This window comes from Penicillium manginii (assembly GCF_028828005.1).
Source record: "Penicillium manginii strain IBT 31320 chromosome Unknown utg000005l:1.0-5665137.0:1.0-5668048.0, whole genome shotgun sequence".
In the NCBI taxonomy this organism is placed as follows: Eukaryota; Fungi; Ascomycota; class Eurotiomycetes; order Eurotiales; family Aspergillaceae; genus Penicillium; species Penicillium manginii.
The window spans coordinates 4137234-4156460 of NW_026643106.1; the positions used below are offsets into that span (position 1 = coordinate 4137234).

The 19227-nt window shown below is 50.5% G+C and overlaps 6 protein-coding genes across 6 annotated transcripts; 1 reads left to right on the forward strand and 5 right to left on the reverse strand.

Moving 5' to 3' along the window:
- Window positions 1–1456: 1456 nt before the first annotated feature.
- Window positions 1457–5277, reverse strand: N7533_007879 (uncharacterized protein; the record flags this gene model as incomplete). The annotated part of the gene is made up of 2 exons (XM_057104529.1): window positions 1457–4188; window positions 4251–5277. 2 exons carry the CDS (start codon window positions 5275–5277, stop codon window positions 1457–1459), a joined length of 3759 nt encoding a protein of 1252 aa, XP_056959486.1.
- A 653-nt stretch (window positions 5278–5930) lies between these two features.
- Window positions 5931–10084, forward strand: N7533_007880 (uncharacterized protein; the record flags this gene model as incomplete). The annotated part of the gene is made up of 5 exons (XM_057104530.1): window positions 5931–5969; window positions 6038–8693; window positions 8769–9254; window positions 9331–9512; window positions 9593–10084. 5 exons carry the CDS (start codon window positions 5931–5933, stop codon window positions 10082–10084), a joined length of 3855 nt encoding a protein of 1284 aa, XP_056959487.1.
- A 268-nt stretch (window positions 10085–10352) lies between these two features.
- Window positions 10353–10964, reverse strand: N7533_007881 (transcriptional coactivator p15/PC4 family protein; the record flags this gene model as incomplete). The annotated part of the gene is made up of 2 exons (XM_057104531.1): window positions 10353–10655; window positions 10737–10964. The coding sequence occupies 2 exons, from the start codon at window positions 10962–10964 to the stop codon at window positions 10353–10355; spliced, it is 531 nt and encodes a 176-aa protein (XP_056959488.1).
- A 217-nt stretch (window positions 10965–11181) lies between these two features.
- N7533_007882 (uncharacterized protein) lies at window positions 11182–14280 on the reverse strand (the record flags this gene model as incomplete). Its single annotated transcript, XM_057104532.1, has 2 exons — window positions 11182–13666; window positions 13736–14280. 2 exons carry the CDS (start codon window positions 14278–14280, stop codon window positions 11182–11184), a joined length of 3030 nt encoding a protein of 1009 aa, XP_056959489.1.
- A 580-nt stretch (window positions 14281–14860) lies between these two features.
- N7533_007883 (PaaI family thioesterase) lies at window positions 14861–15310 on the reverse strand (the record flags this gene model as incomplete). The annotated part of the gene is made up of 1 exon (XM_057104533.1): window positions 14861–15310. The coding sequence occupies one exon, from the start codon at window positions 15308–15310 to the stop codon at window positions 14861–14863; it is 450 nt and encodes a 149-aa protein (XP_056959490.1).
- Window positions 15311–15975: 665 nt separating this feature from the next.
- Window positions 15976–19039, reverse strand: N7533_007884 (DDHD family phospholipase; the record flags this gene model as incomplete). The annotated part of the gene is made up of 3 exons (XM_057104534.1): window positions 15976–16109; window positions 16205–17415; window positions 17487–19039. The coding sequence occupies 3 exons, from the start codon at window positions 19037–19039 to the stop codon at window positions 15976–15978; spliced, it is 2898 nt and encodes a 965-aa protein (XP_056959491.1).
- Window positions 19040–19227: the final 188 nt, after the last annotated feature.

The window sequence follows — 19227 nt, forward strand, 5'->3', positions numbered from 1 at the left end:
GTCGACTCAGCGCCATGCCATCCCATTTCGAGCCACTTCGCCTATAGGGACTCAAAATCGATAGCTACCTTGCCCCGGGTCCTCGCAACCGGGTTTTGGAAATCCTTTGACCACTACTGCCGCCGAATGTCCCCCGATTTCGAGCGTCATCGTATTCGGCTTCTTTGCGCCAGGTTGACTTGATTTCCTACCCACCTTGTGAAACATTTTATCCGGCTCCGGTATCCCATGCTGGTGTTATCTTTGACTCCCCTGTCTCTTTTATTTTCCTTCCGTTCTGGCTTTCTTTTACTTTAACCTTTCCTACTTTTTTTGGAGATCTCTTTATGGGTGTCGGTATTTATCCTGGTCAGCAGCTCCGAAACGAACGTCGAGCGATCAGATCGTGTTCCAAGTGTCCCATCCTCGCCCGTCTCTCGTCCTTGCGTTTCCCTCGATGAATACCAATACCAAACCCACCGTCCGCCATTCCCGTCTTATTCGCAAATTTAATCCAAAGCGATTCCGTTCCCATTTTCCAATCCCCCTCGCCCTGTACGATCGATCGGAACCCCCCCCCTCGACGACTGCTCTCGGTCGATATCGCTTTTTTACGTAGAGTCGTATGCGCAAGGTATTCGTAGGGGAGATGCATAGCAGAATTATGTCAATACTAATTGACCAACGCCCACAGTGGTAATTTTGATAATGATTGAATGTCCTCCCCGCCCACTGGGCTCTTTTGCTCTCCAATGACGTAGGAAATCCTTCGTGCGGGGGTATCAGTGTCCAATGTGAGAATCACTATGGCCCCTCCTGCCGGTGGGACTAACTAACCCTAAAATAACCCAACCCTAAAATGGTTAGTGGCAGGACGAATACAGCCTGTTGGCCAATCTATAAGCTACTACATGGTGTCAGAGGCATACTACTGGAAGGCAGACATTGATTGAAAGTGGTGATCAGAAGGAAGAGCCCTGGGGAGCAAGCTACTAAGATGGGTCTACGTAAGGAAGGGCACCCTTGAATGCCCGAGGCAGTGGGTGCTACTAGTACTAGTAGTAGGCATCCTCAACATATAGCAGTACCTACAAGCGGACGATGAGTACGAGTCAAGCCCGCTTCCACTCTCATTTCCATCGTTATGAGAATTATCGAAAGAGAAATTCAAGTTCTGACCACCTAGGCATTCGTAGCGGATGGTGGTCTGACTTCATGAATTGTGGAGTTTGCCGATCGAGTCAAGCTTGTACTTGAGCTACCTAGGTAATATTATGTCCATTGATAGAAAACCATATTCGATAGGCTGTCATTGCCGCCTTTACCACGCTTTATATTCGACAAAACCGTTACGCCCAGGCGGTTGGAGTACATTATCAGGATTACAAGGTTTGTCATACCTTACTACGATGCTTATGTTCGAGGCAAGCTCTATGACTATTGAAAATAAACAAGTCGTTTTGCTAGTTTCATGACCCTACGGCTCAGCCCGGGCTCCTTGATCGAGGAGAAGCTTCGCTAGTTCCTCATGGCCTTGCCTCAAAGCCCATTTAAGTGGTGAGGTTCCGGTCATATCATCGCATAAGTTGACATCTGCCCCCCGTTCGATGAGATGTTTCGCAACGGTCTCATAGCCACTCGCTGCGGCCCTTGAAAGTGGTGTCCGGCCATCTGGATCAGTAGCGTTGATATAGGCTCCTTGCTCGATAAGAATTCTAGCGAGAGTATCGTAACCATTTCTCAAAGCAAGTGAAAGTGGCATCCATCCTGATTTATCGCTTGCATTGACATCTGCCCCCCGTTCGATGAGATGTTTCGCAACGGTCTCATAGCCACTCGCTGCGGCCCTTGAAAGTGGTGTCCGGCCATCTGGATCAGTAGCGTTGATATAGGCTCCTTGCTCGATAAGAATTCTAGCGAGAGTATCGTAACCATTTCTCAAAGCAAGTGAAAGTGGCATCCATCCTGATTTATCGCTTGCATTGACATCTGCCCCTTGTTTGATGAGATTGGATGCAATAGACTTGTAGCCACCACCTAAGGCCCTTAAAAGCGGTGACCTTCCATTGATATTATCGCATATACTGACATCTGCCCCCTGCTCAATGAGAAGCTTCGTGAGGGTCTCGTAGCCCCTCGCCACAGCCCTTAAAAGTGGTGTTGGGCCGTCTGGATCAGTAATGTTGCTATCAGCTCCTTGCTCGATAAGAATCCTAGCGAGATCGTCGTAATCATTCTTCAGAGCGAGTGAAAGTGGCATCCATCCAGATTTACCAGTTGCGTTGACATTTGCCCCCTGTTCGATGAGAAGAGTTGCAATGGCCTTGTAGCCACCATCTGAGGCTCTTAAAAGTGGTGTTAGGCCGTCTGGATCAGTAAAGTTGCTATCAGCTCCTTGCTCGATAAGAATCCTAGCGAGATCGTCGTAATCATTCTTCAGAGCGAGTGAAAGTGGCATCCATCCAGATTTACCAGTTGCGTTGACATCTGCCCCCTGTTCGATGAGAAGAGTTGCAATGGCCTTGTGGCCACCTTCTGAGGCTCTTAAAAGTGGTGTTAGGCCGTCTGGATCAGTAAAGTTGATATCAGCTCCTTGCTCGATAAGATTCCTAGCGAGATCATCGTGATCATTTCTCAAAGCGAGTGAAAGTAGCATCCATCCACTAAAAGTGCTATAGGACCGAGCCTGGTATATATCAAAAAGGTTGTTGATGTAGATCCAGTTGTTTGAATGGAAAGAGGAAAGAAAATCGGATTGAGGAAGAACTTTTGCTGCAGCGTTGGCATGGTAGAGGGTACTCTGACCGACATACTCCAGAAATGGGTACTTGGTCAATATTTCCCTACGCTCTGATAATAGTGTTGGATAGTTTCGGAGTGATGACTTGCTAACAAGTTCACACACCTCCGTATGGTTCATATAGGCATTGCAGCAGTCCTTAAGCCTGTCGTGGCTTGGGCTCTCCCAATCAAGCCCAAGTTCGGGCCACAATTCATAGAGCCCTCTGTCCTTGATGAGGAAATCTCGAACAGATTCATGGATGAATTGAACCGATGACCCCCAGTAGGATGTTGTGATTTCAGCCAATCCCTTGGAGCAACTGATCACATATCTATGAGACCTGGGGAGACCATTGATAGTATCCTGGACTAAGGCATCTGGTATTTTGGTATCAACCAGACTCGGACTCTTTAGTGATAAGCCAGACCAAATAGCATGGTAGAATTCCTCTGGTTTTAAAGGTCGCTCTGCACAAAGAATCCAAAGAAAACAAAGCAGAAGTCCCTCCATATTCTCATCATCACGTCTCAGTAATTGCTTGAACAGGTCGCTTAACCCACTTGGTAGCTCCTCAAGTTTCCTGCCAAGGGACATCGCACCCCTTTCAAGCTCCCTATTGAGGATTTCAACAACCAAAACCACCCACATCAAAACACCAGCAGATTTCTGGAAAACATTTTGGACAATATGAGGGTCTTCAGTTCGGAGTTCGTCCCTGATGTATGCCTGCAAGTCTTCTGCGTGGCCGGGTTGGTGTTCTAGTGTGATTCGGGTTCCATAACGTATAATAATATAGGGATAATGCCGACTGGAAAAGCAGATTCGAAGACGTTCGGCTGCGGAACTTTCTGCTAGCTGCTCAAAGTATTGGATCATGTCACGGACTTGTTGCTCGTCGCATTCGTCGAGCGCATCGATAAGGCATGTAAACGAGCGTTGACCCAGGAAATCAACTGCTTTTTGAAGGAGATCTTTGAGGACATCCAAGGGAAGGCAGACCTTTTCATCTTGGGTGGGAACAAGCCTAGGGTCATCCAATACCATTTGTAGATCAGGGAATCCATCGAGAAGCTGAAGCAGCAATGATCGATACATCCCTATCACAGATCTCTCTAGGGCTTCTCCACGAGCGTTGAAAAAAAAGGAAGCAGTGACGACATTCTTGAGGCCAGCCTGCTTCGAGAGAATGAATTTCATGATCGTCGACTTTCCAGCCCCGGGTTTGCCACTGATCCATAAGAAGCCAAGATGGGTCAAATTTTCCGGATCTAGCCATGCCTTATAATCAGGGTGACTGAGAAACCATTGACATGTTTTTTGGTGGGCCATTCGGACATTTGATCTACGATCGTCCATTTGCGCAAACCGCAGGGATTTTAGTATACGCCGCCGCTGGTCTTCTGGTTGTGTAATCCGATCTATATGATCTAGTTTGCCTCAGTCCATGTTATTTCTCACACAAAATTAATTTCGGCACATGGAAGCTTACCTGGGGTAGTGGGTATGTGGATCTTTTCCTTATCAATTTCGGTGACAGGGAGCCCCTCGAGCAATTCTTTTGCATATGCAGCTGCAGTGGCCGCAGCATACTTCTGCCATTCTTTGCTCTTGTGTGAATCGGAATAGTCACAAATACCCCGAATTGGGAGACAGGGGATAATATCCATCAGACCCGCAGCCTCCATTTCGAAGCATATCACATTCAGTTGTCGAGCAACTTTGTCTCGGAAAAGGCTATTTTTAATGACCTGGCTCCCTGACGCGATGGCACCGTAATGAATTGAAGGATCTTTCGATACCCGCGTACTTCGCAGCACCAGCTTTGAGTGGTCACATTCGTCACAGTTGGGGTTTGGACCCTTGTGATGGTAATCTGCCTGAAAGAGGCGATCTGGAGAGACTGGGTAACCAAACTGGCATCCTTCGAATTTCTGCTGGAGAATAGATGGAATTCGACTCGGTTCAAATTCATGCTTTGCGCGTAGAGCAGTCACGGCTGTCCCTAGAGATTGGTGGGGGATCCTGGGAATCGCTGTCCGTTCCAACTGCTGCCAGTGGTCTTCGTGAATGACTTTTCCCAAATCGGTTTGCATCACCCTGGTTCCAACCACGATGTCACCCAGTCGCACATCAACCTGACTCGGCACACCACCGCCAATTCCAACCATCAAACCAACTCTGATTGCGGGGAATGTCCGCTTTATGTTCGTTGCTACATTCGCTGCGTTGACAATACCATACTGATCTGTTGGTAGACACGCAATGACAATGTTATGTCCTTGGACATTCCCAAAAACGTATGTGTTGCTGTCGTCGGCAAGGGCAGGTAGAGGTTCGTGAATAGTATCCAGTACGGCCCGGGCCGCTGCCATCTCGATCGATAGCGCACATATCCAGGCAACAGTGTAAATTTTACGCCGTGCGGCTGGCAAATCATGATGATGGAAGGTCTTCTGTCGCTTCGGCAAATGAGATAGACCCGTCTCATCATGACCGCCTCGTGGAGGGCTGTCCATCTAGCAAAGACTCGGAGGAATGACTCGACTCGGCGTAGAAGGCCAATAGGAGTAGAACTTGGTAGTTGGAGGAAAACCCTTCTACTGGCCCATGAATATCGCAAGCGTCCTCCCGGTAAGCCCGCGCCGTCATTGACTGATTCAGATCTGTGCTGAGTAGTGGGAAGCAAGTGAGTTAAGTGAGTTGGTTTGCACAGTTGGGCAGCGCCGCAAGCGCTCAGCCTCAAGCCCCAACGCAATGACCAGACATTTTTACCGCTTCCAACTGTCTTCACCCTCTTGGCGCATGTGTATATTTGTGACTTGTCTTTTAAACTAGGCTTTTTACGTCCTTGGTGTATCGTATTGAAGCGTATATGAAAAGCAAATTTATGCTGGATAGCCCGCGCGACCTCCTGTTTGGTTTTGTTATATCTTACCACTAAAATAGAAATGGGGCCGCGACTCGCAGATTCCTGGTGTATTTTTGTAACATAACCTAGTGAATTATTGGTTAGCTCAATGACTGGTGATTCCCCTCACACCGCTCCCCGCTCTATGGCTACGTGAGGGGACCCGAGGTTATGTGACGTAGCCCGTCGATACCGCGTAGCCCGGGGTATATCACTGATGTTAACTCACTCTAACTTCTAGAAACAAATACCAAATCAATCATGCAATCTTCTAACCAAGGAATCTCTATCGCAATCGATGTAAGTTGGCAAAAGAATCAAGGCCAGGTACAACCATCCCCAAACTCGATAGAATTAACATAGTCCAGAGGGGCGGTACATTCACAGACTGCGTAGGAAACCCCGGAACCGGCCGACTTGAAGACGACATCGTGATAAAACTCCTCTCCGAAGACCCAGCAAATTACAAAGATGCACCCCTCGAAGGAATCCGCAGGATAATGTCCACAGTGACAGGCCGTGAAATTCCCCGCGGAGAAGCCATCGACACATCGCTAATCAAATCGATCCGAATGGGCACAACAGTCGCAACAAACGCCCTACTCGAACGCAAAGGAGAAAATATCGCCCTGGTCGTGACAAAAGGATTTAAAGACTGTCTCCAGATTGGGAACCAGTCTCGGCCGAAGATCTTCGATCTCGCTATCAAACGCCCTGAGGTGCTGTATGAGGAAGTCATTGAGATTGAAGAGAGAGTTACTTTGGAAGATTATGCCGAAGATCCGGAGCGAACTGTCACAGATACAGCTCCACGCGGACAAAGCGCCGACGACGCAGAAATCGTCCGCGGCCTTTCTTCCGAAGCAGTCCGTATTCTCAAACGTCCATCCGAGAATGAAATCAGGACACAACTCCAGCAGGTTTATGATCGGGGAATTCGAAGTATAGCAGTCTGTCTTATGCATGGCTACACCTTTCCGGACCACGAAGCTCTAATTGGCCGCATTGCTGCGGAAATCGGCTTCGAACATGTCAGTCTGAGTCACGAGTTGATGCCCATGATCAAATTAGTGCCGCGCGCCACATCCGCCTGCGCCGATGCGTATCTAACGCCCACGATAAAGAAATACATCTCCGGCTTTCAGGCCGGGTTTTCTGGCGGTCTTGGAAGCGAGAGCGTGAGACGCGAAAATGGTTCGCGCGGTGCTCGGTGCGAGTTCATGCAATCGGATGGAGGATTGGTTGACGTGGACCAATTCTCTGGGCTACGGGCGATATTGTCTGGTCCAGCGGGTGGAGTCGTGGGATACGCATTGACGTCCTACGATCCTGTGTCGAAAATTCCTGTCATTGGGTTTGATATGGGTGGTACCAGTACGGATGTTAGTAGATATGGCTCTGGTCGGTACGAGCATGTATTTGAGACCACGACGGCTGGGGTGACCATCCAGTCTCCGCAGCTGGATATCAATACCGTCGCAGCTGGTGGTGGATCACGACTATTCTATCGCAATGAATTATTTGTCGTCGGTCCTGAATCCGCGGGGGCTCATCCGGGACCTGCTTGTTATCGCAAGGGTGGGCCTTTAACGGTGACGGACGCGAATCTCTTCCTGGGCAGACTTATTCCGGACTTCTTTCCGAGAATATTCGGACCGGATGAGAATCAGGGCTTGGATGAGCAGGCCAGTCGTGAACTATTCGAGAAACTCACGCTTGAAATTAATGAGAAGATTGCGTCGAGTGGTCAGAGCAAGAAAATGTCGTCTGATGAAGTTGCGTTTGGATTCATCAAGATTGCTAACGAGACTATGACTCGTCCCATTAGATCCTTGACTGAGGCGAAAGGACACGATACCTCGAAGCATCGATTGGCCACCTTTGGAGGTGCTGGAGGCCAGCATGCCGTAGCCATCGCGGAAAACCTCGGCATTCGACAAATTCTGATCCATCGGTATTCGTCCGTCTTGTCGGCATATGGAATGGCGTTGGCGGATGTCGTTGATGAAAGCCAAGAGCCAGAATCCAAGACATGGCGTGATGACGACAAAACAGTTCTGCAAGAGCTCGCAAAGAAGATGACGGAACTGAAGCAGCGATCAGCCACAAGACTCAAGGAGCAAGGCTTCGATGATGAATCCGTGGTATTCGAAGAATATCTCAACATGCGGTATCGAGGTACAGAATCCGCCCTGATGATATTAAGACCCAATACAGAAGACGCAAATCAACATTTTGGCGGTGATGACTGGGCCTTTGGAAAAGCGTTTGTGCAACAGCACGAGCAAGAATTCGGTTTCACTCTTCCAGACCGTGATATAATCGTCGACGATGTCCGAGTCCGCGGAATCGGAAAGACTTTCGAAGCATCCGAGAAAACAGTTGACCAGCAGCTCCAAGAGTCCAAACCAGTCGATGTCGTGGGCCGCGAATATCGAAAGTCTCAGGTATACTTCGAAGGCGGACGATACGAGACGCCAATCTATAAACTGGACGATCTCCAGATAAACGACCGGGTGAAAGGACCAGCTATACTAGCAGATGACACTCAAACTATCGTAGTGACACCAGGTGCCTACGCACTCCTAACCAAGACCCACGTCGTGATCAATATCGGAGAATCCGATGCCAATCCGCCACCAATCAGCACCAAATCCGTGGATCCCATCTTATTAAGCGTTTTCTCGCATCGATTTATGGCTATTGCGGAGCAAATGGGTCGTGCTTTGCAGAAAACAAGCGTTAGCACGAATGTCAAGGAACGGCTTGACTATTCGTGCGCGTTATTCGATGCGGAAGGTGGCTTGGTTGCCAATGCACCTCACTTGCCGGTTCATCTTGGGAGCATGTCAACATGCGTACGAATGCAAGCCGAGCTTTGGAAAGGGAATCTGAAGCCTGGGGACGTTTTGGTCTCCAACTCGCCTTGTCAGGGTGGAACTCATCTTCCCGATATCACGGTGATACAACCGGCCTTTAGCGAAGGGAAAATAATCTTCTACGTAGCTTCCAGAGCACACCATGGTCAGTGACAACGACTTCTTTCCAATTACACTCTGGGGTATTTACCGGACTGTGCCTTAACTAACTCGCCTCCAGCTGATATCGGAGGTATCCTCCCTGGCTCAATGCCACCCCATTCAAAAGAGCTCTACCAAGAAGGCGCACGTATCAAAAGCGAGAAGCTTGTGTCCGAAGGCAAATTCAACGAAAAGCGTATCACGGAACTCCTATATGACGAACCTGCCCAGCATCCCGATTGCAGTGGAACAAGATGTCTGGCAGATAACTTGAATGATCTCAAAGCTCAAATCGCAGCCAACAAGAAAGGAATCACATTGATAAACACCCTGATCGAAGAATACGGCGAGAATGTAGTCTTGTTCTACATGCACCAGATCCAAGCCAATGCAGAGCTCAGCGTGCGCAATCTCTTGAAGGAAGTCAGTCAAAAGTTCTCGGGTAGAGACCTGAGTGCCATTGACTATATGGACGATGGTACCCCCATTCAACTGAAGATCTCCATCGATGCGGAGAAAGGCGAAGCGATATTTGATTTCGAAGGGACTGGCCCGGAAGTATACGGTATGGATTCTCACAGCACTTACAGTTACTCGATCGAGTGGCCTTTTCAAAGCCCAAATTACTGACAGCGATCTAGGCAATGTCAACGCCCCAGAGGCCGTCACGTACTCCGCAATCATATACTGTCTGCGCTGTCTTATCTCAGAAGACATCCCCCTCAACCAAGGCTGTCTGAAACCAATCGGTGTCCGAATTCCTCCAAACAGTCTCCTCTCCCCATCCGAGTCCGCAGCAGTCGTAGGAGGCAACGTATTAACAGTAAGTCCATGAACCCTGCCAAATAAATCGCAGACTCGCACTTCGCTCGCATCCACACCCACTAACTCACTTCCCCCCAGAGCCAACGCGTAACAGACGTAATCCTAAGATGCTTCCAAGCCTGCGCCGCCTCCCAAGGCGACACAAACAACCTAACCTTCGGCTTCGGCAGCAACCGCGCAGGCGAGGCCTCAAAGAAGGGCTTCGGGTACTACGAAACCATCGCCGGTGGCAGCGGCGCAGGACCAGATTGGGAGGGAACATCAGGAGTGCACACCCACATGACCAACACGCGAATCACCGATGCCGAAGTCTTCGAGCGTCGGTATCCGGTTTTACTCCGCGAATTCAGTCTGCGGCCGAATTCTGGCGGCAGGGGCCAGCACCGGGGTGGAGATGGGGTGGTGCGCGATATCGAGTTTCGTATTCCGGTTCAGGTTTCTATTCTCTCTGAGCGGAGGGTTTATCGTCCGTATGGGCTTGAGGGGGGTGAGGATGCGGAGTGTGGGCAGAATCTTTGGATTCGGAGGGTAGAGAGGGCTGATGGGGGTTGGGGGGGAGAGGTGTATTAGTTTGGGAGGGAAGAATTCTACTATGATGCAGCCTGGTGAACGAATTATTGTTCGGACTCCTGGTGGTGGTGGGTGGGGACCGGTTGGGGAGAGGACTCGGTTGGTTGATGAACCTGATGCCCGTCGTGCGTGGCGGGGAGGGTCGGTTGCGAGCTATACGGCGGCACATGAGGCGAGTATGTAGGCGAGGAGTCAAGATACTTGCTTAGAGAAGTCATTGGAAGATCCGCAAAACGCAGAATAAAACATTATCATTTGCACAGTGGTATCATAGAAGAAATTGAGCGAAGAACGGCGGCCTTTGAAATCCCAGCCAGCCACAGAGATAGATGGATGCATTGACTACCACATCACGCCTCACTATCCTCATCACTCGTAGCCTCGATATTCTGCTTCGAGGGGCTTCCCCCTTCCCATCCATTTCCTCATCAGTCCCTTCAGCCTGACCCTGAGCCGTATTATTGAAGTATTCAGGTCGAGGCAGCGATTCACCCTGTTGCTCGACGGCCTTCTCAATATCAGGAAGAAGCTTGACGAGCTCGGCGAATTGTTCCACCGGCAAAGAAATTCCCTAGCCCAGCGTAATCAAATTAGCACGAATACGACTTCACTTCAAGGCTTTATGTGCTGTGTGCTGTTGAAAGCAACTCACCTTCTTCCCAGGAAGTTCCTGTCCGTCCTTCTCGTAATATTCGCGCACATTAACCATCGTTCGACCGCGGAACTTGGAAACAGTCACACGGCGCATTTTAGAGACTTCCCAGTATTGATCGCCGTTGGAGTCGGTTTTGCTTGGCGCGCCTTTGTAGCTCACACGGCTCTTCTTGGCTTGGGTGTCTTCCGCATCTTGCTGAGACGAGGAGCGCTTTCGGGATGTCATTTCGATTGATGATTGATGAGATATTAAGAATCGCTCGAGCTGGCAAGAAGCTTGTACAACAATGTGTTTGTGCGAGGTGAGTGAATGTGAGGCTGAAAGCTACAAGGTGCTGTCGTGAGAGAAGGGACGCGCTGTAACGCGTCACGTCACGTGGTGATAACACTTTCACATCCCAGTGACGTCATATCATCAAGCTTCCCCATCCCATCAGACCATCTTAGAGAGTCAACACGCGCAACCCCTGAAGCATAACGGAGAAAACGAATCCCCTCGCGACTGTCTCAACCTGGAGACTGTCAAAGATCTTTTCAAGGGCTTCTCGGCTAGCTGCAGCACCCATGACACTCGTGAGGGCTTGGGGAATTCCTCTCTGCACGAATAGGCGTCTTGCCTTGTCTCGTAGTTGAGTCTTCTCCTCCTCGGTCGGGGGCGCAGGCCAAGCGGCCAATTCCTCCTCGGTCGGGAGCGCATTCTCGCGTAGTTTCTTAATATACTCGCCGAGAGCATCGTCCGAAGTGTGGCTTTCGATCATCGAGTCCTGTAGCAAGTCGCGGATTGTGTCCAGCGTTGGACTTCCGGGACGCAGGATGTACGATTTTGCTGCGTTCAACAGCGTGCGACGGATATTCCAGGCTGATGATAATGTGTAGAGCTCATTAATCACGGCGAAGATTAGTTCGACCGCTATCTGGGTTTCGTCTGCTGTGATGGGGGCCCGTGATCGTGATGGCGGAGGGGTGTGGTTGATGTTTCCTGAGCTTTCACTTTCATCGGCGCCAGTGCTATTCTCCGATGAAAGCTTCGGCGTCTGCGGGGTACGGGTCTCTCCGTTCTTCTCTGCTTCCGCGCGGTCGGTTGATTCGGAGGAATTGGAGTTGGCACCCGCCGAGGATGCGAGCGTCGATTCCGAGGCCCATGTGTTTTGCCCAATTTGAGTTGGGTTCGCCTTGATATCATTATCACTAGGTTCTGGTGATTGAGACTTCTCTTCTTTCCATGCATCCAGAGATAAGGTCGTAGAGGATGAGGAAATGCGTGCACTTTCTTCCTCGCTTGACCTGTCTTCGGCAGAGCGAGCGTGGATGTTTAAGCCAACGGGCGAAGAATTGACCCGGCCCAGATCAGTGGCAGAGCCCGAGGCCTCCTTAGGGGTAAGAGTAAGATCTCGTTCCGTCTTGGATGGACTCTTCTGGTGCGTAGACTGTCGATCAGCAGAGAGTGTCGGTTTGCGATTATGCCCACCAAAAACGCCCGTAACCCCATCAAACATCGCACGACCACCCCCAGCAACACCTTTAGGAGCATTCGTCAAAGCTCCCAGCATTCCCTTGCCCATGTTTTCAAAGGCGCTCTGACTAGGGAACGAGAATCCGGACTTGGGTGTACTTTTCTCGCTGGGGTTCGCCTCTTTCTCCAAGAAGCGTCGCATCCGATCGGTATCAGCAAGAGACTCATGTCTCACAGCTTCTTGGAGATATCTCTCTAGCTCGTGTGCAAGTTCCTGTCTCGTCTTTCCTTTCCACGGCGGCAGCGCGGGAAATCTGCTGGAGAAACTTTGGATATTATTCAGGCGTGAAACCGCCTCCAGCATTTCGTGGAGAGACTGGAAGTCGGCATACTTGCGAAATACCATCCAGCCAGTAGACCGGGTAGACGTCGGCTCGACCTGTAGCAGGTAATCCCATGTAGGCCGAGACTTGATCGTCCCCTTTTCACTTGATGCCGAGTCGTCGTCCACCAGGACTTGAGCACCATGCAGACTTATGGGAGCCGGGGTATCTTCTCCGGATTGGCGTGCAGCAGATACAGCGGGCGCTGGCTGCTCTGGCACTAGCGTGGAGGATGACCCGGTCGGGACATGACCTTCAATGGCCGCGGAGCTTTGCTCGGGGCCATTGGCGGTAGTACCGGGCTGTTCGATATCAGCTTCAACCGAGATACTCGTTCGCTCGGGTCGATCCGAATGTATCGATTGATCGGATGGTACGCTCTGCTCATCATGAGAAGCAATCAAAGCACTCAATCGCTTTGCCTCTAGCAACGCCTCCTCTGTCGCCGTGTCCGCCGATTCCGACTTCCGCTCCGCGCTCTTCTCTAGCTTCGGTTCAGCGGGTGCCTTGATATTCTCCGGGGTCTGGGCCTTAGATGCGCCGGCACCAACACCTTGATTGCGAGCTCCCTCAACACCCGCATCAATAGCATGCATGAGTTCAGATTCACCATCCTGAAGAAGATAAATAATCCAATCATTGATGAATTCCGGCCGAGAAAGGCTAGTAACTGTCGACTCGAGCACGACCCCGGCGAAAATTTCCCGCAGGAAGTCTCGGACCGGCGAGCAGCGGTATGAATTTGCATCAAGGTAATTCGACAGTATATCGTCCGCAATCATGCTCATTTTCTTTCGCTGTTGTTCTTCGGACAGAACGTTTGCGAGACTGCTGTCTGGGGAATTCTCTAGATACTGATCCACGATTTGCTTAGCGTCATTGGGTGCAGACCCAGTCGCCGTAAATGCGGCGGCAAGTTCGTTGAAAAACACAATTATTATAGACGAGGAGTTCGTGAGAAATTGTAGGAAGGTGTCTTCCGTTCTCTTATGGGAGAGGTGAGACGAAACGGCCGTGACGAAGTAGGTCAGGGTCCTTCGGCAGGAGGTAGGAAAAATAGTCTCCGTGGGGAGAATCGGTTTATACCAGTATCTGAATTATGTTAGTAGATGTGTTAGCCAGTGCTAGTTTCGAGAAGGGTGCGGTCTAGGTAATTCTCACTTGACATAGTCCTTAATGACCGTATCAGTGAGCAATCTCAGAGCAGCAGCGGTAGCCGGCCGAAAGGTCAAATACTCTAGATCCTCATCTGAAAGATCCTCCGGGCAAGCCGCCACGGCACCACTATCGACTTTAGAGTCGGCAGTGGCAGCGGCAGTGGCTGCTGCTGCAGCGCGCTGAGGCCAGTCCAAAAGTCTATGAGAAACCTCCAATGCAAGCTCCTTTCGTTTTCTGAGAGACGTTTCCTCATTTCCTCCTCCATGGGATGTCCCCTCCCATGACGCATGCAGGACAACACCTAAGCTGACACCGATAAGCAGCAGGCCAACCCGTCCGAGTATAATGTAGGTGCCGAGCATTAAGAGCGCAAATACGCCAATGAGGGTTTCATTGCTGGACGTTGAAAGGAAATCGAGGACATGGTCTATGAGTTCCTTTGTGGATTTCGTGTTGGGGCCATCTTGCTTGGTCGCATCATTCCGCGTTGCGAGAGGAGTTGGTTCCGGGGGGGTTCGCGGAGGGAGCGGCGATCGCAATCGCATCATTATCGGGTTGGTCCATAGTTAGTCTATAAACATTAGCGATGAATTATTACTCAGGATTTGGCAGAGAGAAAACAAACCTCCATGCCCCTTAAACGCGTAAGTCCAGGGAAATGGAAGTAGAAAGAGGGGGATGTTGAATGGGAGGAAGTACGGGCAAGTTGGCATCCCCCGTGTTCAAGTTGGCCAGTGCGTTAAGAACAAGCAATGCAATTAATAGGATCGACGGGCCGAGGCACCTTGTGAGATTATATGGAAACATACGTCTTTTAAAATGGATATTAGGCTAGTATTCAATCAATGTCATATTCATATTTATTGACTAAATTCTCATAAGAGAATGTGTATGTATCCGTTCATCATTGCCCGTGCAGCCGTGGGAAAGCGACCGCGAGGCATCTAAAGCTAAACAGAATGGAAATTCCTCTCCGCTTGTAGAGTGAATCTGGGCACTCAAAGAAAATGTGCTTCATGCCAGATGATAAGATAGCGGTATAAGTCTACGAGATGCAAATGCAACAAAAAGAAAAAGTGATGCAAACCCCTTTTGCCTTGAGGCATGATCAGATCAGACCAGGTCAGGTCAGATCACGATCGTGCCCTCACATACTTGGTGTGCGACCCCCCTCGCAACAAGCACAAGCCCCTCATCGGTCTTCTTAGAAATCTCGACGGTAGTAAAGGCAAGGCTCTTGCCCACCTTATTAGCCCGACCTTCAATCTCAAGCCAATCGCCGGTCTTCGCGCCGGAGAGGTAACTGACATGGATATCAGTGCTTACACCCGTGGCATCCAAACCCGTTGAGGCAATGGCCAGGCCGCCCGCCCAGTCAGTCACGGTAGCTGAGAAGGCACCGTGCAGACTGCCCTTGGAATTGAGTTGACGAGGTCCGACTTGGAGTCGGGCCCTCATTACACCGTGTTCTGCATCATAAACTTCGGCCTCGCTGAGGAGAAACTCGTAGATTGGGCTGTTGGTGCGGGTGCGGTCCCACACTTTGAGGACCTGTTGGAGCTCTGTGCTTGCACTCATGGTGAAGGGGAGGCGGAATTGAAAGAAGGGGGGAATGGGTGTGAGAAGGAGGAAGGGAAAACGAGGGAAAAAGGAAGGAGAGAAGAGTCTTCGGGTGGATTCTGCTAAGCTAACCGAGCCTGGGAGCTAGTCCCGATCGGGGGCCTTCATCTTAACTTCAAGTTGCTCAGATATGAAGGAATACGACGTATCAAGCAACATGTTGTACCTAAGTAGGTAGGTATTATTTGATAAAAACACTCAACATAGTAGGGAAGGAGAAGCTATACGGCGATACAGATACTGTGACCTATAGTATATCTGCCAGTGCTTTAGGTTGGTATCAAACACGTGATCTGGCGAATGGTATTCAAGTTATCGACTAACCAGCCACCCGCCATGATGGGGCAAGGAATATATGGGCAGCGGTAATTTGTGACATTTATTCTAATACTAGCAGTATGACGATCTCAGTTTGAGAATCTAAATCATGGTTGGAAGCAACTTCAGGTTCAACTTTACTAGTAGTACCTTGGAGTTCCAGGCTTGGCGGGTAGTCCTCCTTCTCTGTATATACATGGTAGATATATATTTACAAAATTCTCCAAAGACCGACTCGGACACAGACAAAAAATGAAATAAAATGAAAGCTCAGGTCGGAACCATCGGCAAATATTATTGATCTCTTACAATTGCTTATTCCGATGCCGCGATTCCCTCGACAACATCTGCGAAAGCATAAAGTGATTAACATCCTCATCCCCCCCAGTACGTGAGATGACTAGCAATACTCGCGATAAGAGAAATATCGAACGCGCCCCTACCCAAAAAAGAAATAGTCAGTATCCACAATTCCCAAGGGAAAAAAAAAAAACCTCGGATAGGATAGGATAAATCCCACTCACTCTTGAATACTATAATCCACCCGACCATTCGAATTCAAGCCGCGAACCTTAGCATCTTCAAACTTCAATTTCCGCTCTTGCTCTTCGGAATCCAAATCATTCTCACTTCCAGAACTAGATGTCGCATGACCCTTAGAGTTCTTCTGACCATCCCGACTCCTCTGAAACCCATCATAAAGCGTCTCCAGATCCCCGTCGATAAGCGTCTGCGGCTGATCAGAGCCCTGCGAGGACTCCGCACCAGACTGCGCCCTCTTATGCCCGCGCTCGTTCGTCGCATTCACAGCGGACGAAACCTCATCCGCATGTAATCCCAAACTGCGATTCAGTAAACTACTCGCCACCCCCGAGGTAAAGTTACTCCAAAGACTGCCAACACTCTGACCCATCCTCGACCCGATAATCGAAAGACTCTGTCCAGACTGCGTCCAGATACTCTTCTTCACAGACGGGAGAGGCTGGGGCTTGAGACTGGCCATGGCGGGAGAAATAAGCGGCTCAAGACGATAACTCACCGGGTCAGAGGGGTGGAAGATATTATACAGATCGCGGCACTTAGGCGCGGAGATAATAGCCGAGTTATCGATGGGCCCGCGACCAGCCTGACTCTGCGAGTCGCGCTTCGAAGAGTTCAGGGAGCGGATGGCCTTGGCGTCAAATTCGATGTCCAGCGCGCTTTTGCGTTTCCTCGAGCCTAGAGGCGAGTAGCCGGCAATTGTCTTGCCCTTGAGCATTTGGAATAACGCGATGGGCGACCCCAGGCAGAAGAATTCCTCGCACTCGAAGCTTAGCTCGCTTCTCTCTTCTTTCCATTGGTCGGCGAGATCGTCGGCCGGTGCGGTGAATCTTGTATTTGGGGATCCGGTCGTGCTTGTACTTTGGTGGCAGAGGATGTCGAATAGAATCGCGCTTCCGAGGGAGTGGCCGCAGAGACTGACGGTGCCGTTGAATGATGGGTTGCGCTGCTTATAGAGCCCGATTATTCGGTTGCACTCTTGTTTCACGATGTTGGAGATGTGCTCGCAGTAGCCGCTCTGGTAAAGGAGGACATCCATTGCCAGGTCGGATATCAGGTTTCGGACCGCTGGGACGCTTTCGAGCGTGATGTCTGCTAGACTGGGGTATGCATCGTCATCGACGGTGTCGGCGTCTGTCAGATCGAGTTCTTTTCTGTTCTGTCGGACTCCGCGGTAGGGGAAATCGAGTAGATGGCGCCAACAGCTGTATAGATATTAGTTTGAGCCCGTCCCAAAAAGCAGTATTTAGGGAAATTGCTTCTGTAGGTGACTTACACAGGAAGGACCTGGACGCGACAATTGCCGTCACGATCCGCAAAGGCCGCATTCAACGCCTGAAGATCCGGTGAAGCCTTGTAGACGGTCTTGAGCGTCTTGCGAAGCACATTCACATCGTGTATGAAATTGATACTCTCGAGTCGTAGGCCAAGCCGTTGACCAATACCATGCGTGACGAGGATGATATGATCGACTTGTCGATCTCGATCCTCACTATCGACTTCTCGCAAGTCTTCCATCTCCTGCTCCTCCTGTCTACGAGCTTGTTCCTCCAGCTCAGCCGGGTTTTGCGGCTCGCCTGCCAGAGACGACATTTGTCGCTCCAGTGTTGACTGAGGTCGTCTGATTTCCGGGTTATCGGCTTCTGTTGGCCTGTCTATACCATCTGTTCCCTTAGATTTGGATATAGGATCTGTAAATGTCGCAGAAGAGGGGACCTCGGGTGTTCTAGCGCCGGATTTATCGGCGGGCTTTCGTTCTCGATCTCGTTCGCGGAGGTCAGATGGTTCTCTCGGGCGCTTGGGCTCGACTAGACCACGCACTACTTTTAGACCTGGGGCACCGCCGAGTTTTTGATATACGGTGGTGCTAACACGGGACATGAAGTCATCAGTAGTGACCCAAGCCGTTGAGGAGTCCTGATAGGCCACGATTCTATTCATGTAGGCGCCAAACAAGCGATACTGACGAGACTCCATCGTCGAAGAAGCGGGTATTTTCCCGGTACCCTGTGAGCGAGACTTTGACGATTCCGGATATTGTGTTTGCGTTCCGAACACACCGGGCCGTGGATCTGCGCTGCCATCCGTACGGTCACGGTCACGGTCGTTAGAGCGATCATGCTTCGCCGAAGCCGATGTCGCAGGGTCTCCGGAGCTGGCGTCCGCGGCGTCCGTCCTCCACGGCCGAAGCTTGAGATATCCTTCTTCCAACTGCGTTGCCAGATTTTCCTCGCAGGGCTTCAGATTCGATCCATCTTGGAAGAACCACGTCCCCCGCCGGACTTCATAGACAGGACCAATCCAATAAGCCGGGCCCAGCTCCCGTTGCTGAACATCGACGTCAAACAAATAATCCTCGTTCACAGCGACCTTGGTTGAAACCTGTGCCCGTTCTCGTTGTCCATCCTTGTTGTGCGGTAGATCCTGGCCGTGACCCTGGCCCTGACCCTGATCGCGATCTTCATCTTCGATAAGGTTCTGGAACGTAGTTTCGATGGACTGCGAGTCCTTAAGCGAGAAAGGAATAAACTTCTTCGGCGGCGGCAGCGGTTTAGGATCGGATTTCTTAGCATCGTTTAACGAGGGTTTCCGCTTTGGCGAATCCACGGCGTAAAACCATCTCGGCTTCAACGCGGGACAGTCGGATGGGTAATGGCGCTGGCCTAGCTTGTGTCGGTGTGTCACGGTATGATCTTCGCCTTGCGAGCGCTGCAAGACATCACCAGAGCTCGGATTATGATCCGCGGCTTGAGGCTGAGGGGTTGAGCTCCTCGGGGTATTCCATGGGGAAAAGGTCCCCAGAAATGACTTTTGGTCAGTGCCCGCCATAGGCGTTGGCGTTGTTGGCGTTGGACGCGCCCGTCGCAGGGCCACGTAGCGAAGCAACGTGGCAGGGAAATTGGAGATATTTTATAGGAGTAAGCAGGAGGATGTTGCGAATGATTTAGATCTCATTAAATGCCCGATTGGAGGTGTGCCGGGGCCATTGTAAATAAAAGAAGTGGGCGGCGTGGCAG